At 39.0% G+C, this 19,019-nt stretch overlaps 1 protein-coding gene across 1 annotated transcript in view; it reads left to right on the top strand.

The window, feature by feature from the left end:
- Window positions 1-12,153, top strand: part of GRIN2A (glutamate ionotropic receptor NMDA type subunit 2A) — a 161,356-nt gene extending 149,203 nt beyond the window's left edge. The window contains exon 13 of the mRNA XM_059861765.1: window positions 231-12,153. Coding sequence (XP_059717748.1) covers window positions 231-2,021 — 1,791 coding nt within the window. The 3' untranslated portion in view covers window positions 2,022-12,153. The remainder of the gene's footprint in view (window positions 1-230) is intronic.
- The last annotated feature ends 6,866 nt before the right edge of the window (window positions 12,154-19,019 follow it).

Genomic DNA, 19,019 nt, shown 5'->3' with positions numbered 1-19,019 from the left:
AGGCCAAGACAGACAGCAGTTTTTCTCCTTTGTAGTTCTAATAGATATAGCATAAAGTATTCCTCTATTTCAATGCAAGGAAATGATAAAAAGTTGGAGAGTATTTTTAACCTTTCCAGTAATGAGATAAGAAATGTTTAATTTTTTTTTATTGCTAATTAAAACTAAAATGGAAGTTGTAAAAAGTTATACCTAGTGATTTAATTTGTTTTATATTACTCATATTACAGGGTATTTACAGTTGCATTCATGGAGTACACATTGAAGAGAAGAAGAAATCTCCTGACTTTTCTTTGACCAATTCACAAACCAACATGTTAAAACTGCTGCGAACAGCGAAAAACATGACCAGTATCAACCCTTCAAGAATTGACTCCCCCAAAAGAACAGCTGATTTTATTCAAAGGGGTTCTTTGATTATGGACATGGTCATGGATAAGGGAAACTTGATATTTTCTGATAACAGATCCTTTCAGACAAAGGACAACTTGTTTGGTGACAACATAAGTGAGTTGCAGACGCTTCCTGGCAATCGACACAAGGACAATCTGAACAACTATGTTTTCCAAGGGCAGCATCCTCTCACACTGAATGAATCCAATCCAAATACAGTAGAGGTTGCAGTAACAACAGAAGCAAAAGTGAACTCCCGACCCAGGCAGCTTTGGAGGAAATCTGTTGAATCTTTACGCCAAGATTCTGTACGTCAGGGCCAAGGTTCCCAGAGAGAAAATGGGTCTGAGGAAAACAGGCAGCTTTCATTGAAAAGCCAAAGATACCTTCCTGAAGAGATTGTCCATTCAGATGTCTCAGAGACATCAAGCAGAGCTACTTGCCACATGGAAGCTGAAAACAACAACAAGCACCACAAAACCAAGGACAATTTTAAAAAAAGGACAGTAGCATCAAAATACCCAAAAGACACTAGTGATGTGGAACTGACATATCTGAAAACCAAACAGGGCTCTCCACGGGATAAAATCTACACGATTGATGCTGACAAGGAGCCAGGATTCCGCTTGGACACACCTCAGTTCATTGAAAACATTGTCCTTCCAGAACCTGTAGAGCTGCCTGATGTTTACCAAGATCACAACGACAACTACAGGAAAGCTGAACACGCCAACAGGACTCCATCACATAATGAAGACAGTCTTCCAGATAATGACCAGTATAAACTCTTTGGAAAGCACTACACTCTCAAAGAAAAAAATACTTCCCTAGGTGACATGAACGACAGGTACAGGCAGAATTCCACGCACTGCAGGAGCTGTCTCTCCAACATGCCCACCTACGCCGGGCACTACTCGACCAGATCTCCCTATAAATGCGATGCTTGCTTGCGGATGGGGAACCTCTATGACATTGAGGAAGATCAGATGCTGCAGGATACAACGAACTTATCACTTCCTGAAGAAATATATGAGCGTACTTGGTCTCAAAGTAGTGCTCTGCAATATCATAAAAAGAATAAACTGAGGATTAGCAGGCAACACTCTTTTGATAATATCGCTGATAAGTCCAGGGAAATTGATATTGGAAGACCTTCTCGTAGTATAAGCTTGAAAGAAAGAGAGAAATTTCTTCAAAGTAGTCCGTATGCAAGCATGTTTAGTGTTCCCTCAAGCAAACTGTTGAGCAACAAGGCCTCACTTTTAACTCATGCTCTGGAGGACAGTAAGAGGAGCAAGTCCCTGTACGCTGTTCACTCGGATGATAACCCCTTCCTGCACTCCTATCGTGATGACCAGCACTTATCTCTTAGGCGAAGTCCAGCTGATCTTTATAAACATTCATTGCCAACAAGAGGAAGAAATGATAATTATTTAAGGTCATCCATACAGTCTACAGCATCATACTCTTCCAGGGATGGTCGGATCCATAATGACATGTACATTTCAGAGCATGTTTTGCCTTACGTTGCAAATAGGAATAGCTTGTACTCAACTCCAAGGGTTTTAAATTCCTGTAGCAATACACGTGTGTATAAGAAAAGGCCTAGCATTGAATCAGATGTTTAAATTTTCCATGAACACTTTATCTATAGGGAAGGAATAGTTGCCACCATCTTAGAGGGAGAATTTTTCCTTTAACAGTATCCTGCTCTGGTAAATGATACGTAAACCTCTCCCTTTCCCAATGTACTTTTGTACATGAATAGGTAAACTGGTATGCTCTGATCTATCCTTTTAAAATATGTCTTGTTAAAAAGGATAAAAAATAGCCATTTATGTGTGCTTTATATATAAATGGCAAGTTGTACTGAAATAGCCCCAATATATGTTGGCAACTATGCTGTTTTGTACCTAATTATTTTACTATTTCGGATATTCTAATTTATGTTGCTAAGTATCATTCAATGTACTTTTGTCCTTAGAAATGTTTAATGATTTTCTAGTACTGGATAAGCAATATGGTATGCATGTAGTATGACACAGACAACAAGAAATAGGGACACATTGCACAGATTCAAAAGTAAAAGAGAACAGAAAGCTAAGACTTCCAAAAATATATTTTAGTTTCATAATTTATTTTCAAAGCCAAATAATAATTTAAAAAATCCCCAGACCCCAGGACCTTAATAAATAAAATACAGTGTGTTAGCACAAAATTAGAATGTTCCTTCTAGACTGACAGACAGTAGATGGGAAGGCAGTAACCCCAAACATGTGAACTGCTGTGTACCAAAAGGAAGCCCCATGGATCTTGGTTAATGTTCATGTACAAATGCTTTTCTTATATTGCACATGCACTTACCATTACAAAGCAAGTTCATTGAAAAGTTTGCAGTAATCTTGTGAGGAATTTCACAGCTGCCTAATCCAGAGTATATATTTTTAGATATCACTATATGGCACTTACTATGGAGCTGTGGACTTTATTAGTAACCTTGAGGCCTAATGTGTACGTAAGTTTGCATTTGCCCCTTACTGGTGATTACTCAGGGCTGTATAGTATTTCTTTTATTCTTTCACTTCCCAAACCAAATCCCAACCCACTGTAGTTCTTTGTTCATAGTGTATTAGTGACAACTAATTAATTGTATATTAATAGTACTGAAGCTGTTAATACAGTATCAAACACCGACAGCCATAAGTTCAGCGTGCTCAGTGAGGAGCGTGGTACCATTTATTTCCATTCACAGAGAAGGATTAACACCTTAGGAAGGACTTCTTCCTTCCACAATATTGTGCATATTTGTTGAACATCAGACCATTTTTCTAACCTCTCCAATCAAGTCTGTTGTATAAAGTGAATATATGCACATGTAACTAAGAAACAGTATCTTCATTATCACTTACTGATACACAAAGGTATTCACAGAACAGGGATGCAATGTTATATGATTTTCCTTCTAAAGATATCAATCAGATTATTTCACAAATAAAATGTCTGTTACTCACACCTCCATACCCTCACTGGAATTAAAAAACCCACTAGATTTTAACCATAAGGGAGCATGAAAGGGAAGAGAGGAAGCCTTTCAGGAGAAGAGTGTACAGCTGCAAATTTAATTTCAACTGAAGAAGTAAATATAATTACTAATACATTTAACTACTGAAAGTGTTCCAGAGGTGGTGCTCTCCCATTTTCCTGCTACTCTGAGAATTGCTTTAGGATTTTTGTGTAGAGGAAATTTAGATTATTCAAGCGTTATTCCCTCCATTTCACTGAAGAACAGTGAGCAGGGAAACCATTACCACTGTGAACTGGAAAATGTGAATATTATCCTAATTTTTCTCCAAACTGAAACTTTTTTCAGCAGAATCGTTCCTGTCAGCTGTAATTGAAGCATCTGCATGCCCGAGGTGCAGTATGCAATGTGTTTAATTTAGAACAGCATACTGCAGAGCAGAGTTGCAAATGGGAGACAATATAAATGATGTGTAGGGATAGTCAAGAGGAAGCTTCTTGAATTCTGTTTACAGCTCTTTTTTTTTTATTTTTCTTAAATTATTATTAAACAGATTTAAACTGACTTTGGCTATCAAAGTCCAGAATGAGTTCTTGGTATTTGCAAATGTATTTGTACCTTCACCGTAATGGTGAAAGATATTTTTTAAGGAATGAAATGTAATGAGATTTGGGCTTCCGAGTCTCTTTCCAGCTTCCAAAAATCTCAGTATACTTTATTATAAGTATGATCAGAAAGCATATCTATGAGTATCTCTATGCTGTTTGGGTGAAAATATGTTTTGGGTACTTTTTATTCAACATTTGGTCATAATTCTTGGCCCTAATTCACATGGGATGCTTTCTGATTCCTCACTGGAGGGAGTTTTTAAAAACAGAAGTTCCTTACCTGCCCTTAGAGAGATTTCTTAGGAAGAGTTATGAGCTAAGCACTACTCGTCATGAACCTAAACCTTTTCCCAAAGACACAACTATGCTTTGCTCTTATGTCTACAGGAAGGCAAATGCACTGAAGGCATAATGTTGTAATGACTATAATAAAAATATTTCAGCCAAATTTTAATATCCAGTCCAAATCATAGTATATTAACCAAAATCCAAAGTGTTTTGAACTATCTGGTGTGTTTCAGCAGATATGGTATTTGCTAATGTCGTGCCAAATCCTGCCATGGAAGTTGCTGAGCGTTTTACCCAGTAAATCATAAAACTCAGTGGTGGCTCTTGTCTTTCACATCATCATTAAGCTCTCAAGTATTTGTTGATCGCTCCAAGTCTTTTGTATCATCATCTCTATCTAACCAGACACACATTATTCAATATTTATATGAGTACTGTATGGGAAGCTGTGGGAAAGAAAAATTCCCATTTACATTTTCTCTCTTGAGATTCAGTTGTAAACATCCTCAACCCAGGTGGATTTATCTTTCTGTGAAATGTGCAAGCAAATTAGCTGCAAAAAAATATATTGCAGTGTTTGCTTTTTCTGATTTGAGCAGATTTCTGGTGACTGTAGAGATTTATTATTATTATTATCTGCAATATGCAATACAACCACCTGACCTAAACCAAAATAACGAGACTGAGGGAAGACTTGATAATGTTGCACAGCAGTTGTTCACATGGAAATATAAGATGCTGCCTTAAAGAGGGAAAAAACCCCACCAGCTACTGAAAATAGAGGGAGTAAGAGTCTGCATGCTTTTGTTGTTTTGATCTTGGCATAAATCTGAGTCGACAAAGAGGGAAGGAGAGCTGAGGCAGGGCTGAGGGCAGTCCCGGTGTGCTTGCAGATGTGCTCGTGTAAAGAAGAAGCAGCTGAGAAGTTGAAGAAAAATCTTCAACAGAGCCACAAGCCACAGCTTGTGAGGCTCAGCCTAGAGCGCGTGGAATTCTGAATTTTGCCTGAGCTTTGTTGATATATTTGCACTGACTTTCAATGAAACCGAGATCAAGACTTTCTGTATTTCCCTCTCTCTCACTCTAGCTGCTGCTATACTTGAAGAGGAGAAAAGAATCTTCCTGCATAAGTGGCCATCCTTTCTGTACCTTTCTGGATGGTGCTGGTGACTTGTTACATTTTCCTGATTACAGCTCTAGCAGTTTGTTGGTCATTCCTATCACCACGATTTCCTGTGACTCCAGCTGGAACTGAATCAGGCTGTAAATGATATGGGCCATTCTTGGTAGCATGTCCTGTAGTGTTACACTGCTCCTGGATGACACCTTTTGTGGAGGCAGGATATTGAATTGCTGAGGAATGCAGTAGGTACATGGAGGTAAAAACAGATATGTAGACATACCTGCCTCTTGCTTTTTTCCTCTTTTAAAGATATTGTAGAATTTCTTCATGTTTTTATCTTTCCCTTTTCACCGCAGTAAATTTTCCTTTTTTCTCTGAAATAGATTTTGTGTTCTGCTTGTGTTTCTTAGAACAGTGTAGCCACCCACTAATTTAAAAGCATGGAAATAAGATATTTTAATATATAAGATAAAATTAAGGAAAATTAGGAGATTTTGCATCTCTGAAAAATTTAATTTAATGTTTTTGCAGCTTTTGCTCAGAACTCATTACTCTGCTATCTAAGAAGCTTGGTTAGGAGAAAGAGTGCTGTGGACAAACAGAAATGAAATCACCACTAGCTCACTGTGTTTTGGCAGCATCTCATAAATACATGTCTCTTTATGGTCTTTCAGGAACACTTAAGAGGTGAAATAAGGCTCACAAGAGAAATCAGGTGTGGTTGTTTTTTTTTTTTCCTGATGAAAGCCAATCTTTTTATACAGTTTTAAAGGAAGCAAAGGCTAGGGCTATGTGAGTGGCTTTGGGTTCCTCTGCTGGAAGGCTAAGCTCTGTTACCAGTGGGGAGAGAGAGAGAGAGAGAGAAAGCAAGAGAAAGCTCCCTCTGGATGGAAGTTCAGAGGACTGAAGGCTCTGGAGCAGTTATGTGGGGGATGTGTCCAGAAATATATTCCCTCTACCTGTTGACTTTTTAGAAAGTATAGGCTCCTAACTCAGATAGCTCAGTTAGGTGGACTTAGAAAAGGAATGGTCTGTTTATCCCCAGCCTCAAAAATCTGCCTTCAGTATCAGGTTCAGCCTTGTTATAGGTTCCTGTGCTCATGAAAATAGGGTTTTTCTTGGGTTTTGCAGTACCCACTGCATAGTTGGGATAATAGTTTGCTTTATACCGTGCGACTACCCAGCATGGGAGAAAAGTGTCAGAATCTAATTCCTGTGCAATAAGTTTATACTTTCATATTTCTGCAGTGTAGGCAGAGAGAGGCATGAGATGGGGAAGATTTTGGTACTGTTCCCTCCCTTGCCGGGTTTATCAACCTAGAACAGAAATTGTGTCACAAATCTAAGGGTCTGAGAATCTGCATGGATTTAGGAAGAATTCAAGAGGTGAATTTTTTTTGTTGCTGTTTTAGATTGCATTTAAGATGTTTGATATATAAAACCTAGTGAAAACAGAACTTTATGAAAAAATGCTCTCCTACTTAATATAAAAGAATAACTATTCTGTGGCTTGGATAGATTGTGTCAAGTGTTAATCATCACATTCTGTGCTTCTTTCAAGATGAGTGTCATACATTCCCTTCTTTCCCAGCTCTGGTCCCATCTTAGCTCAAAAGTCATTTTAAAGCAGATACCTTTCCTGAGTAGGACAGTCTGGTTTGCAACATAAAAACAGTTTTCCAGGGATAGTCTTAAATTATTTTTTCAGCAATTTTTCTTTTTTCTTTTTTTTTTTTTTTGTTAATCTAAATTTCCTTTCTATTGAGAGCTGAGCCTTCCAAACTTAGCAGTAGGGAAGGAACTTCTGAAAGAACATAAAGGCCTTTCAAAATGTGACTTATGATATGAGCCATTTCCCTGCCCAAACTCACCTGTACTGTCTTATTTAAATGTATCGGCAACATGTCAGCATTTGAGGGAGCTCAGTTTAATCACAGCTGTGTATTTCTTTGTGATGTGGGTGTAAGTACAGGCAGGAGCGTGGTGTGATGGAAGAAAGGCTGGATGTGCTGTGGCTGGAGTCACCTGTGAAGCTGTGGTTAAATGGGAGTAGCCTCAGGACCGTGCCGTCTCTTACATGTTTCTGGTCATGCAGAGTCTCTGTCTGATGTGCCCATACTGTCCCTGGTGTGAAGCTCCTGTCGGGTTCCTCAGCTGTCCTCATGGAGCTGCCCCCATGCTCGCCCCATTCCCGTGTCACAGCGGTGTCTGTCAGAGGGGAGGTGGCTGCTTGTGCTCTCAAGGGGAGCTGCAATCCTGCCCTGCTTCTCCCTGCTCTGCTGGGGAGGGTTCCTGCACTCTCTGTAAATAAGCTCTTCATTTATTTCCCTCACTCAAGCTTTAACTTTTTTTTCCCCCTGCTTCTCTCGACCTGTGTACAGAGAATGCGCTCTAAAAATATGTGCTCTTCCAAAGTCCTGTGGCTTTGGAAGCCAGGAATACAGGTGTGCATCACCCTGCAATGCAGTGAAAATGCACTTGGTTCTCCTCGTGGGATCATCAGCTTTTTGTTTCATAATGCAGAATGTATCTGCCATGGTTGAAACTGTTCTTTTTTTAAAAAAATTTCTGCCATTCTAACAGCTGTAAGAATCCACTGCCGATTTTGAGATGATTTTGTCATATCTATAATTTAAGAACCAGAAATAATGTAAGTAAAAATAAGTTACCTCACTATTTACCAGGGTTTTGTTGTTTTGCGCTTAAATGACAATTTTTACTCCTTTTGCTTAATTCTTTACCTGTATTGGAAACAAGGCTAAATTAGTAGAGAATATAGCCATGCTGTAACATTGTCATGCAATACCTTTATTAATAGATAATCACACTAAATATAGTATTACATATTTAAAAGAGAGATGGGTTTGACTCTCCAACTCTTAAAAAGTAGTGGTGATAAGTAGTTATACTACTAGATGTTTTGTCCTTTCCCTTTTGTATTAGTATTTGTTTTCACTAATATATTTCAAAAACTATATTTCTGTGCACGTTAGAAAACTGTGAAAATAAATACCAATAAATATTGTGATACTTATTCAGTGCACTGTAAAGTTCCAAGTGAGATGATACTTTGCTTTTGGGAATTGACAAAAGTTTCCTCACTTCTCAGAAATGGTACTAAGCTTTAATGTGGGAAAATGGTAATATTAACAGTGACATGAAATTTTAATGGAGAACGTCTTGTTTTGCACTTCTGGTACTATTAGAAGAAATGATATGTTTTTCTCAGCAAATGCATTATGAGGTTACATTTTAAAATTTGTTTTGTGCATTGCAGTACATAAGAATAACCGCTTTGAAGAGATTTGTGTTACTTCATTACTACAGCATTCTTTTGTCTGATAATTTTTTTTCCTGAGCCCGTTGAATAATGGTATTTAATGGCAAAAACCTTTTTGGGAATGTATTTTGGCTTCTGTCGTACATTGCAAACCCTGAACTTGGACTCGTAGTGATGCAGTCGAAGGCCCTGGTGAGGCTGCTCTGTCTTTCTGCGCTCCTGGGGACGGGGACCTTCCTTGTTCCCAGCTGGGACGAGTTTAGAGGAGTCCAGAACACTTTTAGAGGATGTGCTGTGCATCAATGCAAGTGTAAATGATCTTCAAAAGTGAAAATAAAAAGAGATTGGAAGTTCACAGTTAGCCACACTAATTGGGGGGGTGGTCTGTGACAGGGGTCTGCAGTTTCTGGAGGAGATAATAATTTTTAACTAAAGTAATTTGAATTCTACTTAAGTTTCTGAAAGTAACTGAAAAAGCGGGAGTTTCCTTTTTCTTTTAAAGCCAAAGTCTTTACATTTTCATATGCGGTTTCACAGGAAAATGGGCCAAAGAATACAATTAAATATGCAAATGGTTAGTCCTATGGAAAAGGGTATCCTGTTATCTTGATATGCACAAGCATATATGGTAATAGGAAAAATGTGTGTAATTTTCCTGTATATTGCTATGTAGGTTGCACTATTCTGAATGACACAAGCCTGATATTTTAATTACCAAATACCATAAGATGCTGTTTATTAATAGTTTAAACTTGTTAACCTAAATATATATACAGTATACACAGGCGTGCCGTGCATACACCTTCCAACCAGTCATGCGTGAGTAATCTCCCAAAGCTATGGGACACATTTCAGCAGTGCTTTATTTTAGGTGGTTTTCTCCTTTCCAAACCTCCCACATCTAGAAATCCTCTAGCAGCTTTTATTGTAGTGCTTGATAGTGGGTACAGAAGGGGCTAAAGGATTGGTTTGGGTCAGGATTGCTCTGTGCTAGGACACATGGGATCATTCAGAGAGTTGCTGTCCAAAAGAGCTAGAATTGATGCTTGCTGTAATAACCAAGCCATAGGAAAAGGATTGCTTTTCATGCTGGTTTAAAACTCTTGGCCAGAGAGGCTTTCTTGGCCTGGTGACTGACCTTAAACTCAGACTGACCTTAAACTCAGTGTCAGCTCATGTGATCCACATCTGGTCATCTGTTACTTAAGGCAGCTGAGGAAGGATCCTTCAGAAGAAAATCCCCAGGGGAGAGGAGCTGGTGCTTGCACCAGTGTGTTCTCCCATGCAGACTCCAAAATGGATTTTGCATGCCAGGCAGGATTTATAAGCAGTAAGGCACAATCACATCTCTCCATGCACAGGCTTTTGTGCTTCCTAGTACTGGTGATGTGGAGATTTCCATTGAGGGGTAAGTGTGGAAATGGCTTCTTTTCTAAATTTATACTGCTCTAATTAAAACTTAAAAAAAAATACCTTGGAATCATTTGTTGGAAGTAATTACTAAGCTGTTTTTGAAAGAGAAAGTTGTATAATTACCAATTTTTCCACCTTAACCAAGAAACAAGAAATTCTGTAGGGTCCGATTTTTTTTACTGCTCATTGCAAATATGTTTTGGAGCAGAACTTCATTTCAAGAAAATTTTTGCTTAGCTTATTATTACCTGGTCTAGGTTTGGATTCCAAATGTGGACAAAACACCTCTTGACTTAAATGGGGTGTTTGAGGGAGTGATGGGAGGGCAGATCCTGAGTGCAATTCACGCTCAGATTTTAGAAATCGCCATGTTTTAAAACCTCATATTGCAAAGGTTTGGAAATGGCATCATGTTAAATTGTGTGCAGCTAGGAAGGAAACCAGTGCAATTTCAGTAAGAGCTGTTAGCACTTTATACTTGATATCAGGTATGATATTTTGGAATAGTCTTGCTCATTTCAGAACACCCATTTTGCACCAATGATGAACAGCCTGATCTCTCTGTCTCCACACTCACACCCACATGGACAGTGGATCTCGTGCCTTCCCTGCTAAAACCAGGAGGCACAAACAGAATTCATTAATGTGATAGGCACACTCCTACCTGATTCTTAACCCATCACTGCATTTTATGCAAAATTTCCATCCATACATGTCAAGGTCTCACAAGCACTTCACCTGTGAGTCAATAATGTTGATTTTATTTCATCAGATTCAAATTCACACTAAACCTCAAGGGCATTTTGTGCTTCCTTTCATCCTGTTTAAGGATATTTGTGGGCTTAGATGAAACACTAATATTTCTGTGCTGCTAAACAAAACCCACCAGAAATATTTTAAAAATCTCAAATTACGCTTTGAAAAACGTTTTTTACCTGTTTACTTGAATAATGTCAGTTTAATGTGTTGTCTTGATCAGTTTTTGTACATATACATGTGTATATATATAAGCTATATATAAATATGTATATGTATAAAGTTTTTTGGGGAGAATGAGGGGCAAGACAGAAATCCAGAGTTGTGACAAAGATTCTACAACAATTTATTAAGAGTTTCAAGTAATGTATTGTTGTTTTGAACTTGATTAGAAATTAATTGCAGTTGAACTATGAAAAATGAAATGCAATCAAGAAAAAGAGAATTCACAATATTAACTTAGGATTTTTTTTAAGAAAGAAAATTAGTTACTAGTACAGTTGGAAGAATATTATTTTTTTGATGGGGGAAAAGAACTCCCGGTGTAATAGTTGGTATCAATTATATGGAGCACTAATCTACATTGCACTAGGAGAAATTTGCATGCCAAAAATAAAATTCTACCAGAAATCTTGGAACCATTCAATTCCATACAGTAAACTAAAAATCCTGTCACTTCTGTTATTTCCTATTACAATTTGCTGTAACAGTCTCAAAAGTGACATACTTCAACCCAAAGTGTAAATCACAAATTTCCAATTACTAGCAAAGAATAGTAGAAATTTGAAGAGCTCTTAACACCTGGAAAAACAAATCAGGATGTTAGAGTAGAAATAAAAGAATATTGGTGAAGAGGAATCAACCATAAAATAATTATTTTTCAGAGAATCCAGAATTTCATTATAAAATTCACTATCTAATGGATTCTTCAAAAGAAAGGGTTTGGGGGAAAAGAGAAGATTTAAAATCTAGTTTTGACATTCCAATTACTGCTTGTTTTTTTAGCTAGTTTTAGCAAAGTGAAATGAATTGGAACACACACAGTTTCAGCTGCTGTGTGGCACAGACACGTGAGCACCCAGCTTCCCCTGCAGCCTCTGCCCCTTCCTCTGAGATCTGGGGGAGGCTGGAGCTGCCCCAGAGCAGTGAGGGGGAGCTGGGAGTCACACTCCTCTCTCCTGTGTTCACATCCTGTCTCACTGCAGTTCACCCTGACCATATTCTAACCCAGTGCATGACTGAGTGCTAATACTGTATAAATATTTTGAAACATATCTTTAAAAAAAAAAAAAAGTTTGCTTCAAACTTTTTATGATAGAGAAATATATAATTATTACGGTTGTCTGACAAATTGTATTGTGTTCATTTTTTTTTTTTTTGTTAAATATGTAGAAAAACATTAAGGGAATGGGGGACTTGAATGTCTGCGTGTACTGAAATGTATATAACTATTTGGAAGAACACATGTGCCAAGTAAAACATGATGTAAAAATTGTAAATATATGAAAAATTCATTTTTCTAATAAAGATAATTTCTGCCAATTAATATGAAAAGGAACAATGTTATCATTCTTGTCTGTCTTCCTTGTTAAATGGGGCAAGATGAGGCATCACCTAGGAGGTTTACATTTGTTTTTTTCTTAGCCATTGATGAGATTTGAAGGGTGTTAACAGCCACATGTTTTGAGACATCCTTTGCTGTTAGAAATTATCTAAAGGTGAAAATGCCTGAAGCTAAAGCTGACAGTATGTGCTTGGTGATCCCAATTTAATTAAATTCACAAAGAGGATCGAGACAATTAACTTATGGAAAATTCTTTTGTTATGAGAATGATGCTTTGAGAGGTGGAGCTCAGTGAAGGAAGTCCCCTCACCTGGGCACCATCCTCCCAAATCCTGAGAGGTGTCAGATGCACGAGGCACGGTGGGCCTGCAAGAGGAGATGATCTTGGCTACAGAAAGGCAGGAGCTCTTTGGGCCCTTGTGGAGGCAGCATCCAGCCTGAGAAGCAGGTGTCCTTCCAGGAATGATTCCATCCCTGAAGAGAGCTAGAGAACTGGAGCTGTGGAGCTCAGCCAGGTGAGGATGGACGAGAGCAAAGCAGGGGGTGAGAAAACAGCAGTGCTGTCTCACATCTGCTGTGAGTCTTGGTACCCATGAACTAGTCTAATGTTCTAGTTAATCAAATTATAAATCAAAATAGAGGTTTTAGTGGAGCATTTAAAATTAGTTCTAAGTTTGACTATCTGCCTGGCCATGTGAGCTAAAGAAGTGAGGTTCACACTGTGCTCTGAAGTGGTTCTGTAGGACTCCATTTTCCATGATGTCTCATCAGCTAATTAAAATCTTTGAATCCATAGAATTGGCAGAAACAAACCTTTGGCAATTAGAATAATGTTCTTTGAGGCGATGGGAATAAAGTCATTACAAAAACACAAAGTATCCTTTTGATCCAGGGGCTTTGTGTTGAATGTAAATATAATGATGGGGTGAAAGGTGGCTCATGGATATCTCACAGCAGAACAATCTATTTGTTCCCAAGACGAACACGACTGCATAGATAATATGAGAGATATAAATTTGGACTTCTGTCCTTAATGAGGTTTTTAATGAGGAAAAACCTGCTGGGCTTATGGTCTTCCGCTAGAAGATTCTTTCAAAGGGACTCTGCCCTATTTGTATCTAAACATCTCCATTTCATGAAACAACATGAGATGTGCCCCAGTTACTCAATCATTATGAATCGTTACCTGAGCTTGAATCTTTGTTTTTATGTGATAATGGTATCCAGGCTGGTGTTGCCATCAGGGCTGCTCCTCCCAGCTCTACCTGCCAGCAGAGCTCATTCTCTCTGTGTGTCTCTGAGTCAGCTCAGCCTCAGCTTTGATTCCCTTTGGAATCTGGTTCAAAGACAGTCACATTCCCCCAGATCATTCTTTTGAGTCTTTGCTGATGTGTCTATGGCAACTACCACTCTTCTAAGATTTGCTTGCTAAAAAAAAATAAAGTTTAAGTGGTGACTGGGAAATGGAAGCATTTTAAGTATGACATACTGTGCATGGCACTGCCAACAGCATTCCCAGCGAACTGAGCAATGCACTCGGTACCAACACAAGTTTTTCCCTTTAATTTGGACTCAAAACCAGCTGTTCTAAGGCCAACTGCTGCAGTCTGCTCATGTCTATATAGAGAAACACAATTCAACCTCCTTGTTGTGGTGAGCTTTCCCACTGATCGTTCTACCTGCTTGTTTCTCTGCTTCTTCCAGCAGTTTACAAACAGCATTAGCTTCCCCTTGCAGATTTGTTGCAGTACAAAAACCAAACCATGGCTTCCACAAATTGCATTATTGATCTATCCTATGATTCTCTGTCATGCTGTGCTTCTCCCACTTCAGCAGGCACCTCCCCATGTGCAGCACTCTGCTCCTGTTTTCCACTGGAGAAGGGAAGTTTCCAAGCTGAAGAAGGGTCTCTGCATTGATTTCCATGTTTTCTCTCGATGTTCCCAAAGAAGTTTTCAGGTGGGTGGGAGGATGGGGTTGTGTGTGTGTGTAGTTTACTGACTATTTATTTGTTTGCCACCAGTTGGCTTAAACAGGATGATCATTGCAGATATTGACTGCATTCTGTTCAAATTAACATGCTCAAATGTTTTTAAAAATAATGTGTGTTTATAATGTAAACAGTGATTGCTCCTAAACTATGGCAGTAATGATTTTAATTCACTGAGGTTTCTCAGCTTTGCAGTAGGCAATAGGGGATGCTAATACAGAATATAATAGTGATTAGCATTGTTTAGACAAGATTACTGCAAGGTCAAAGACATCTTCCAGGACTCTCCATGCGGCTCCAGTGTAATTTAATAGTAACAATCCTTAAAAAACTATTGGCACTGCAAAAGCACATGGTGTTTATAGAGTAGACCTCAGCCTGCTAGTTAGATATGACCCACCTCATGAGATCATTGAACCCTTTCATAGTCCAACACTGCATAACATTTACACTGTTTGTAAAGAGCTATGAAAGATACAAAAAGCAGAAAATCTGAACACAAAACTCCAGAGACACAAAATACAATATTAACCAGGTTTGAAAGTCTCAGGCCCTCTCGTTATAGAATTGTGCAGTTCCACTAATTACTTTGGGGACTGAAGCTGTTTGGCATTTCAGAGGCTTGGATGTGAGCAGCTGTCTCCTTCCATCCTGCATGGGGAAAAGCAAATTGAGTAGGAACCATAACAAGCATTTCTCTGTGCTCAAGGGAAAGCAGAGACTTAGCTGGGTTTTCCTCCCAGTTCCTGAGATTGTGTAGTTTTATCAGTTAAGAGGTTTGCCAACTTAAGAAAAAGGTTCCTCAGTGTTATCACAATAGCACAATGCTGGTATTACCCTCCTCTTTCCCAGCAAGAGAAATGTGGCAAATTGCGTAATTCTCCTGGTAGCTGAAATGCCTTTAAGTCCCTTTTCTGCAGTTATAAAAGAAGAACCATTTGTATACCTTGGAGAAGATAAAAGTAGTAGGAGTGAGGATGACAAGAATAGCTGATTTTCCTCTAAGAACAAAACTGCAGTTGCATTGATTTGGCCACAGTGAGTGTTTCCCAATATCGGCTTTGAAAGCTGCAGAGCATGTTAATTCCTGTTACCCTTTTTTATTTTATATGTAAATGTGCTAAAAGCTTATGTTTAAAAATAGGGATGGGGATGATGCTGAGGGTTTTTGCTATGGGGGAAACTTTCAAATAGGACTAGACAACTCAAAGTATCCTGCAAAAAAATTGTGCAACTCTCTTTGAATATGCATCTCATGAGTAAGATCTTCTAGCAGTAGCTCTTAACACACCAAGAAAATAATTCATTTTTTATGAAACATCAAATCTCAAATTGTTAGTCCATTTAGATTTTTACTTTCATTTGAAATGCTGAAATGATATTCAGGTCCTCTTTTCCTCTCCTTTAAACCCACTGCTGTTCTTTTCCATGGATGCACTATTATCTCAGCAAATGGGAGCAGCCAATGTGACCTTAATTATATTTGTACTTCTCTGAACTAAACAGCTGTGATCTTATCACCTTCCTTCTTATTTTCCATTCCTTCCATCTACTCCTAGCAGTTTTCTTTATTTCTGTCCCTGTTAGATTGTGGAAGTGTGAGCTGCACCTGCATGGTCAGCACATTTCTCTGTGTTACAAGCATTGTAATCTCCACGTTCTTTTCTATTCCTGTCTTTATAAAAACTAACATTTTGTTTATTTCTCAACTGCCACTCTGCAATGAGATGATTTCAGTATTCAAAGCATAATGGCATCCATAACCTTCTTTTTCAGATGTTGGTTTTGCACTCAAAACATTTGGATAGGTTGAACTATTTCTCGTTGCATATGTTTATTTTTATGACATTTCCAAACACTAACATACCTTTTTCCCCTAAATATTTGAGTCTGACAGGCCATTTCAGACATCCTTCAAATTTGCTGAGCTTGGAATAGCAAAGAAATGACAGAACATTTACAGACCAGGGCTAGGGTACGAGTTGTATGTTGTAAGGGATGCTGGACAGATTTACATACCTCTGTGGCTTGGATGCCTGCATGTTGTGGAATTGCATCCTGTGTACTGAGGACTTTCTGAAATAATGTTTAGCATTTTAAAAAGGTTGATTATGTAATGTGATGTACTGGGTTAGACCATGAAATGCTTTGAAGTCAGAGAAAGAGAAACCCACAGTTTAAGTGATCAAGAAAGGTGTTAAATATTGATACTTTGAGAAAATGGCATGTGTCTTCAATTCTTTCACACTGCAATCTAAATAAATCACAAATTTATTTCTTTGGGGAGCTGGATGCAGGTAGCAGAAGCAGTTTTATAGTAAGAACTTGAGGCAATGGTGAAAATAGCCCTATTTAACCATGGTATTTTACATATTTCTCAGAGCAGTGGGTGGGTACATTCGAGTGTATCAGAACCAGAGTCGCCAGCTCATTGCTCACATCTGTGTATTCCCCAGCTGGTTCTGTCTTTCTCTGGAAACCTTTCTTCTTCCTGAGGCTTGGGAGGGAAAGTAGGATGTGAGGCTATCTGCAGCGTGATGCTTGTACCCTCTTGCTGTCTGTGGGCTACAGCTTCACATTGGGTTAACAGCTGGACTTGATGATCTTGGAGGATTTTTCCAACCATAATAATTTTATATTTCTATAACTGTAAAGCCTCAATGCTGGAACAACAAAAGCCCATGATTTTAGATGGAAAGCTGAGATGTAGTTATATACACATAGGCAGCCCAGGAGGAATTAGCTACAAATGAACTGCAGTGAACTGCAGACTCTTAGCCCCTGTGCCAGCAGTGGCTGTGGCTCGGCAGCCCGTGCATGAACAGCTGCGCTGATGTGCACAAAGACCAATTACCATCCTTCTAATTGCAAAGTGTTCCCACTGGCTTCATTGTGCTGGTGTAGCCCAGGGAAAACTTGGTTCTGGATTCTTGGTCTTCAGCAGGCACTGCAGGGCATGAGCAGATTGGGCATGGGGCTGTTACCAGGTCAGGGCTGCCGTTGTTTCAGTGCTGTGTTTGCATGTGCACACTTGTGCATGAGTGTGAGTGGTTTAAACAAACAGCACCTCAAATCCTCTCTAGTATGACTGCAGTGCTCTGATCACAGACCCTTATTTGCTGATTTTAGCAGCAACAATGTGAATGATTTTTAGGGTGATGGATGACTCAGTGGTCATTAAGGCCAGAGAAGCCCTGCCAGTGTGTGCCAAAGAGCCCCTGGTAGCGCCATGTTCGGAGGACAGCCTGTGCTGTGTGATTGCCATGTCCTGGGGAAGGTGCAAAACCTTGGGCCTGCTTGGAAAGGGATTCTGTGAAAAGTCCTGCTTCATTCTTGGTAGGGATCAAAGCAGATTGCTGGACTGGGAATCTCAGGGTGGTTTCTAATGCTGGCCTGGCATTACAATGTCGTGGGATCTTGTGAGCCTTGGTTTCCCTCCAGCCCCTTCAGTTTGTAAGAGAGGCCTTTGCTGGAGTTAGTGTCTCTTGCCAGTATCTCCTATGGAGCAGGCACTAAAGTCTTGGCAGAGACTCACTGGCTTTGCAGCAATAAAATAGTTACTAATACTAAATTACTAATTTCTCTCCTAACCTGCAGTCTATTGGCATACCTTCACCACATCTGTCCCTTAGACAGCAGAAGCCTAAAGCATGGGGAGGTGTAAACAAGCAGAGAATGTCACTGAGCCACCCACATTCAGGATGAAGCGTAACAATGAAGGTAAGCCTCCAAAATAGTATTATTCCACAATGACCTGCAAAGCAAACTATAAATCCTTGACAGGACTGACACCATGTTTCTCTCCATACTGTGGAGACATATTTGCAGTATGACACACAAAGTACTGCTTTTAAAGCTCTGGACATGAAATTAATATCAACTCAAGGAAAATGCTTGGTTTTTTGACCTTTGTGGGATGCTTTGTTCTGAGCTTACACAGAAACTTCTTTTTCTTTTAACCTTATACAAGTTATGTTGTTAGATCACGTTTTTAAAGACTTTTCCACATGATATTTTCAGTGGACACACTTGTGACATTTGCTGTTCTTATGACCCCTGTGAACTCACTGAAGTGACCTCAGGGAGTCATGAATATGAAAGTGTTTCCTTTTTCGGCTTCATTTTTCACTGTTTTTGCTGGCTGGTTGGTTGTGTACAGTGCACAGCAGCTGTCCTGAATGTTATTGTTCTGTCCTCCTTACAAGGGGCACAAAGGAAAAGCCTTCTGGAGAAAGCAGCTTTGTTTCCCCTCAAGAATTTAAACAGGAGAAAAATGTCAGAAAAAGAGGACTTAATGAAAGAATTTGAACTATTACAAGAGTGGTCAAAATATTTTTTTAATGAGATGTGTTATAAAAAGAGAAGCAATGTAGTAGTGGTTTTGGAGATTAAATCAGAAGAGTTGATTCCTATTCCAAAAATGATCTTTGCACTAGAGTTGCATCTTAATTAAGGGCCTGCATTTTAATGGTCCACCAATCAAACTAAAGATCTCTTTGTGGATATAAGATGGTGACAGACCTATTTTAATATTGTGATGTTTTTTAATTGCCTTTCCTGCACAGTCTGTACCCACACCCCA

This window comes from Haemorhous mexicanus, chromosome 17, assembly GCF_027477595.1.
Source record: "Haemorhous mexicanus isolate bHaeMex1 chromosome 17, bHaeMex1.pri, whole genome shotgun sequence".
NCBI classification, from domain to species: domain Eukaryota; kingdom Metazoa; phylum Chordata; class Aves; order Passeriformes; family Fringillidae; genus Haemorhous; species Haemorhous mexicanus.
Note: the sequence above shows the minus strand (reverse complement) of the source record. Positions and strands in the feature narration are given on the sequence as shown.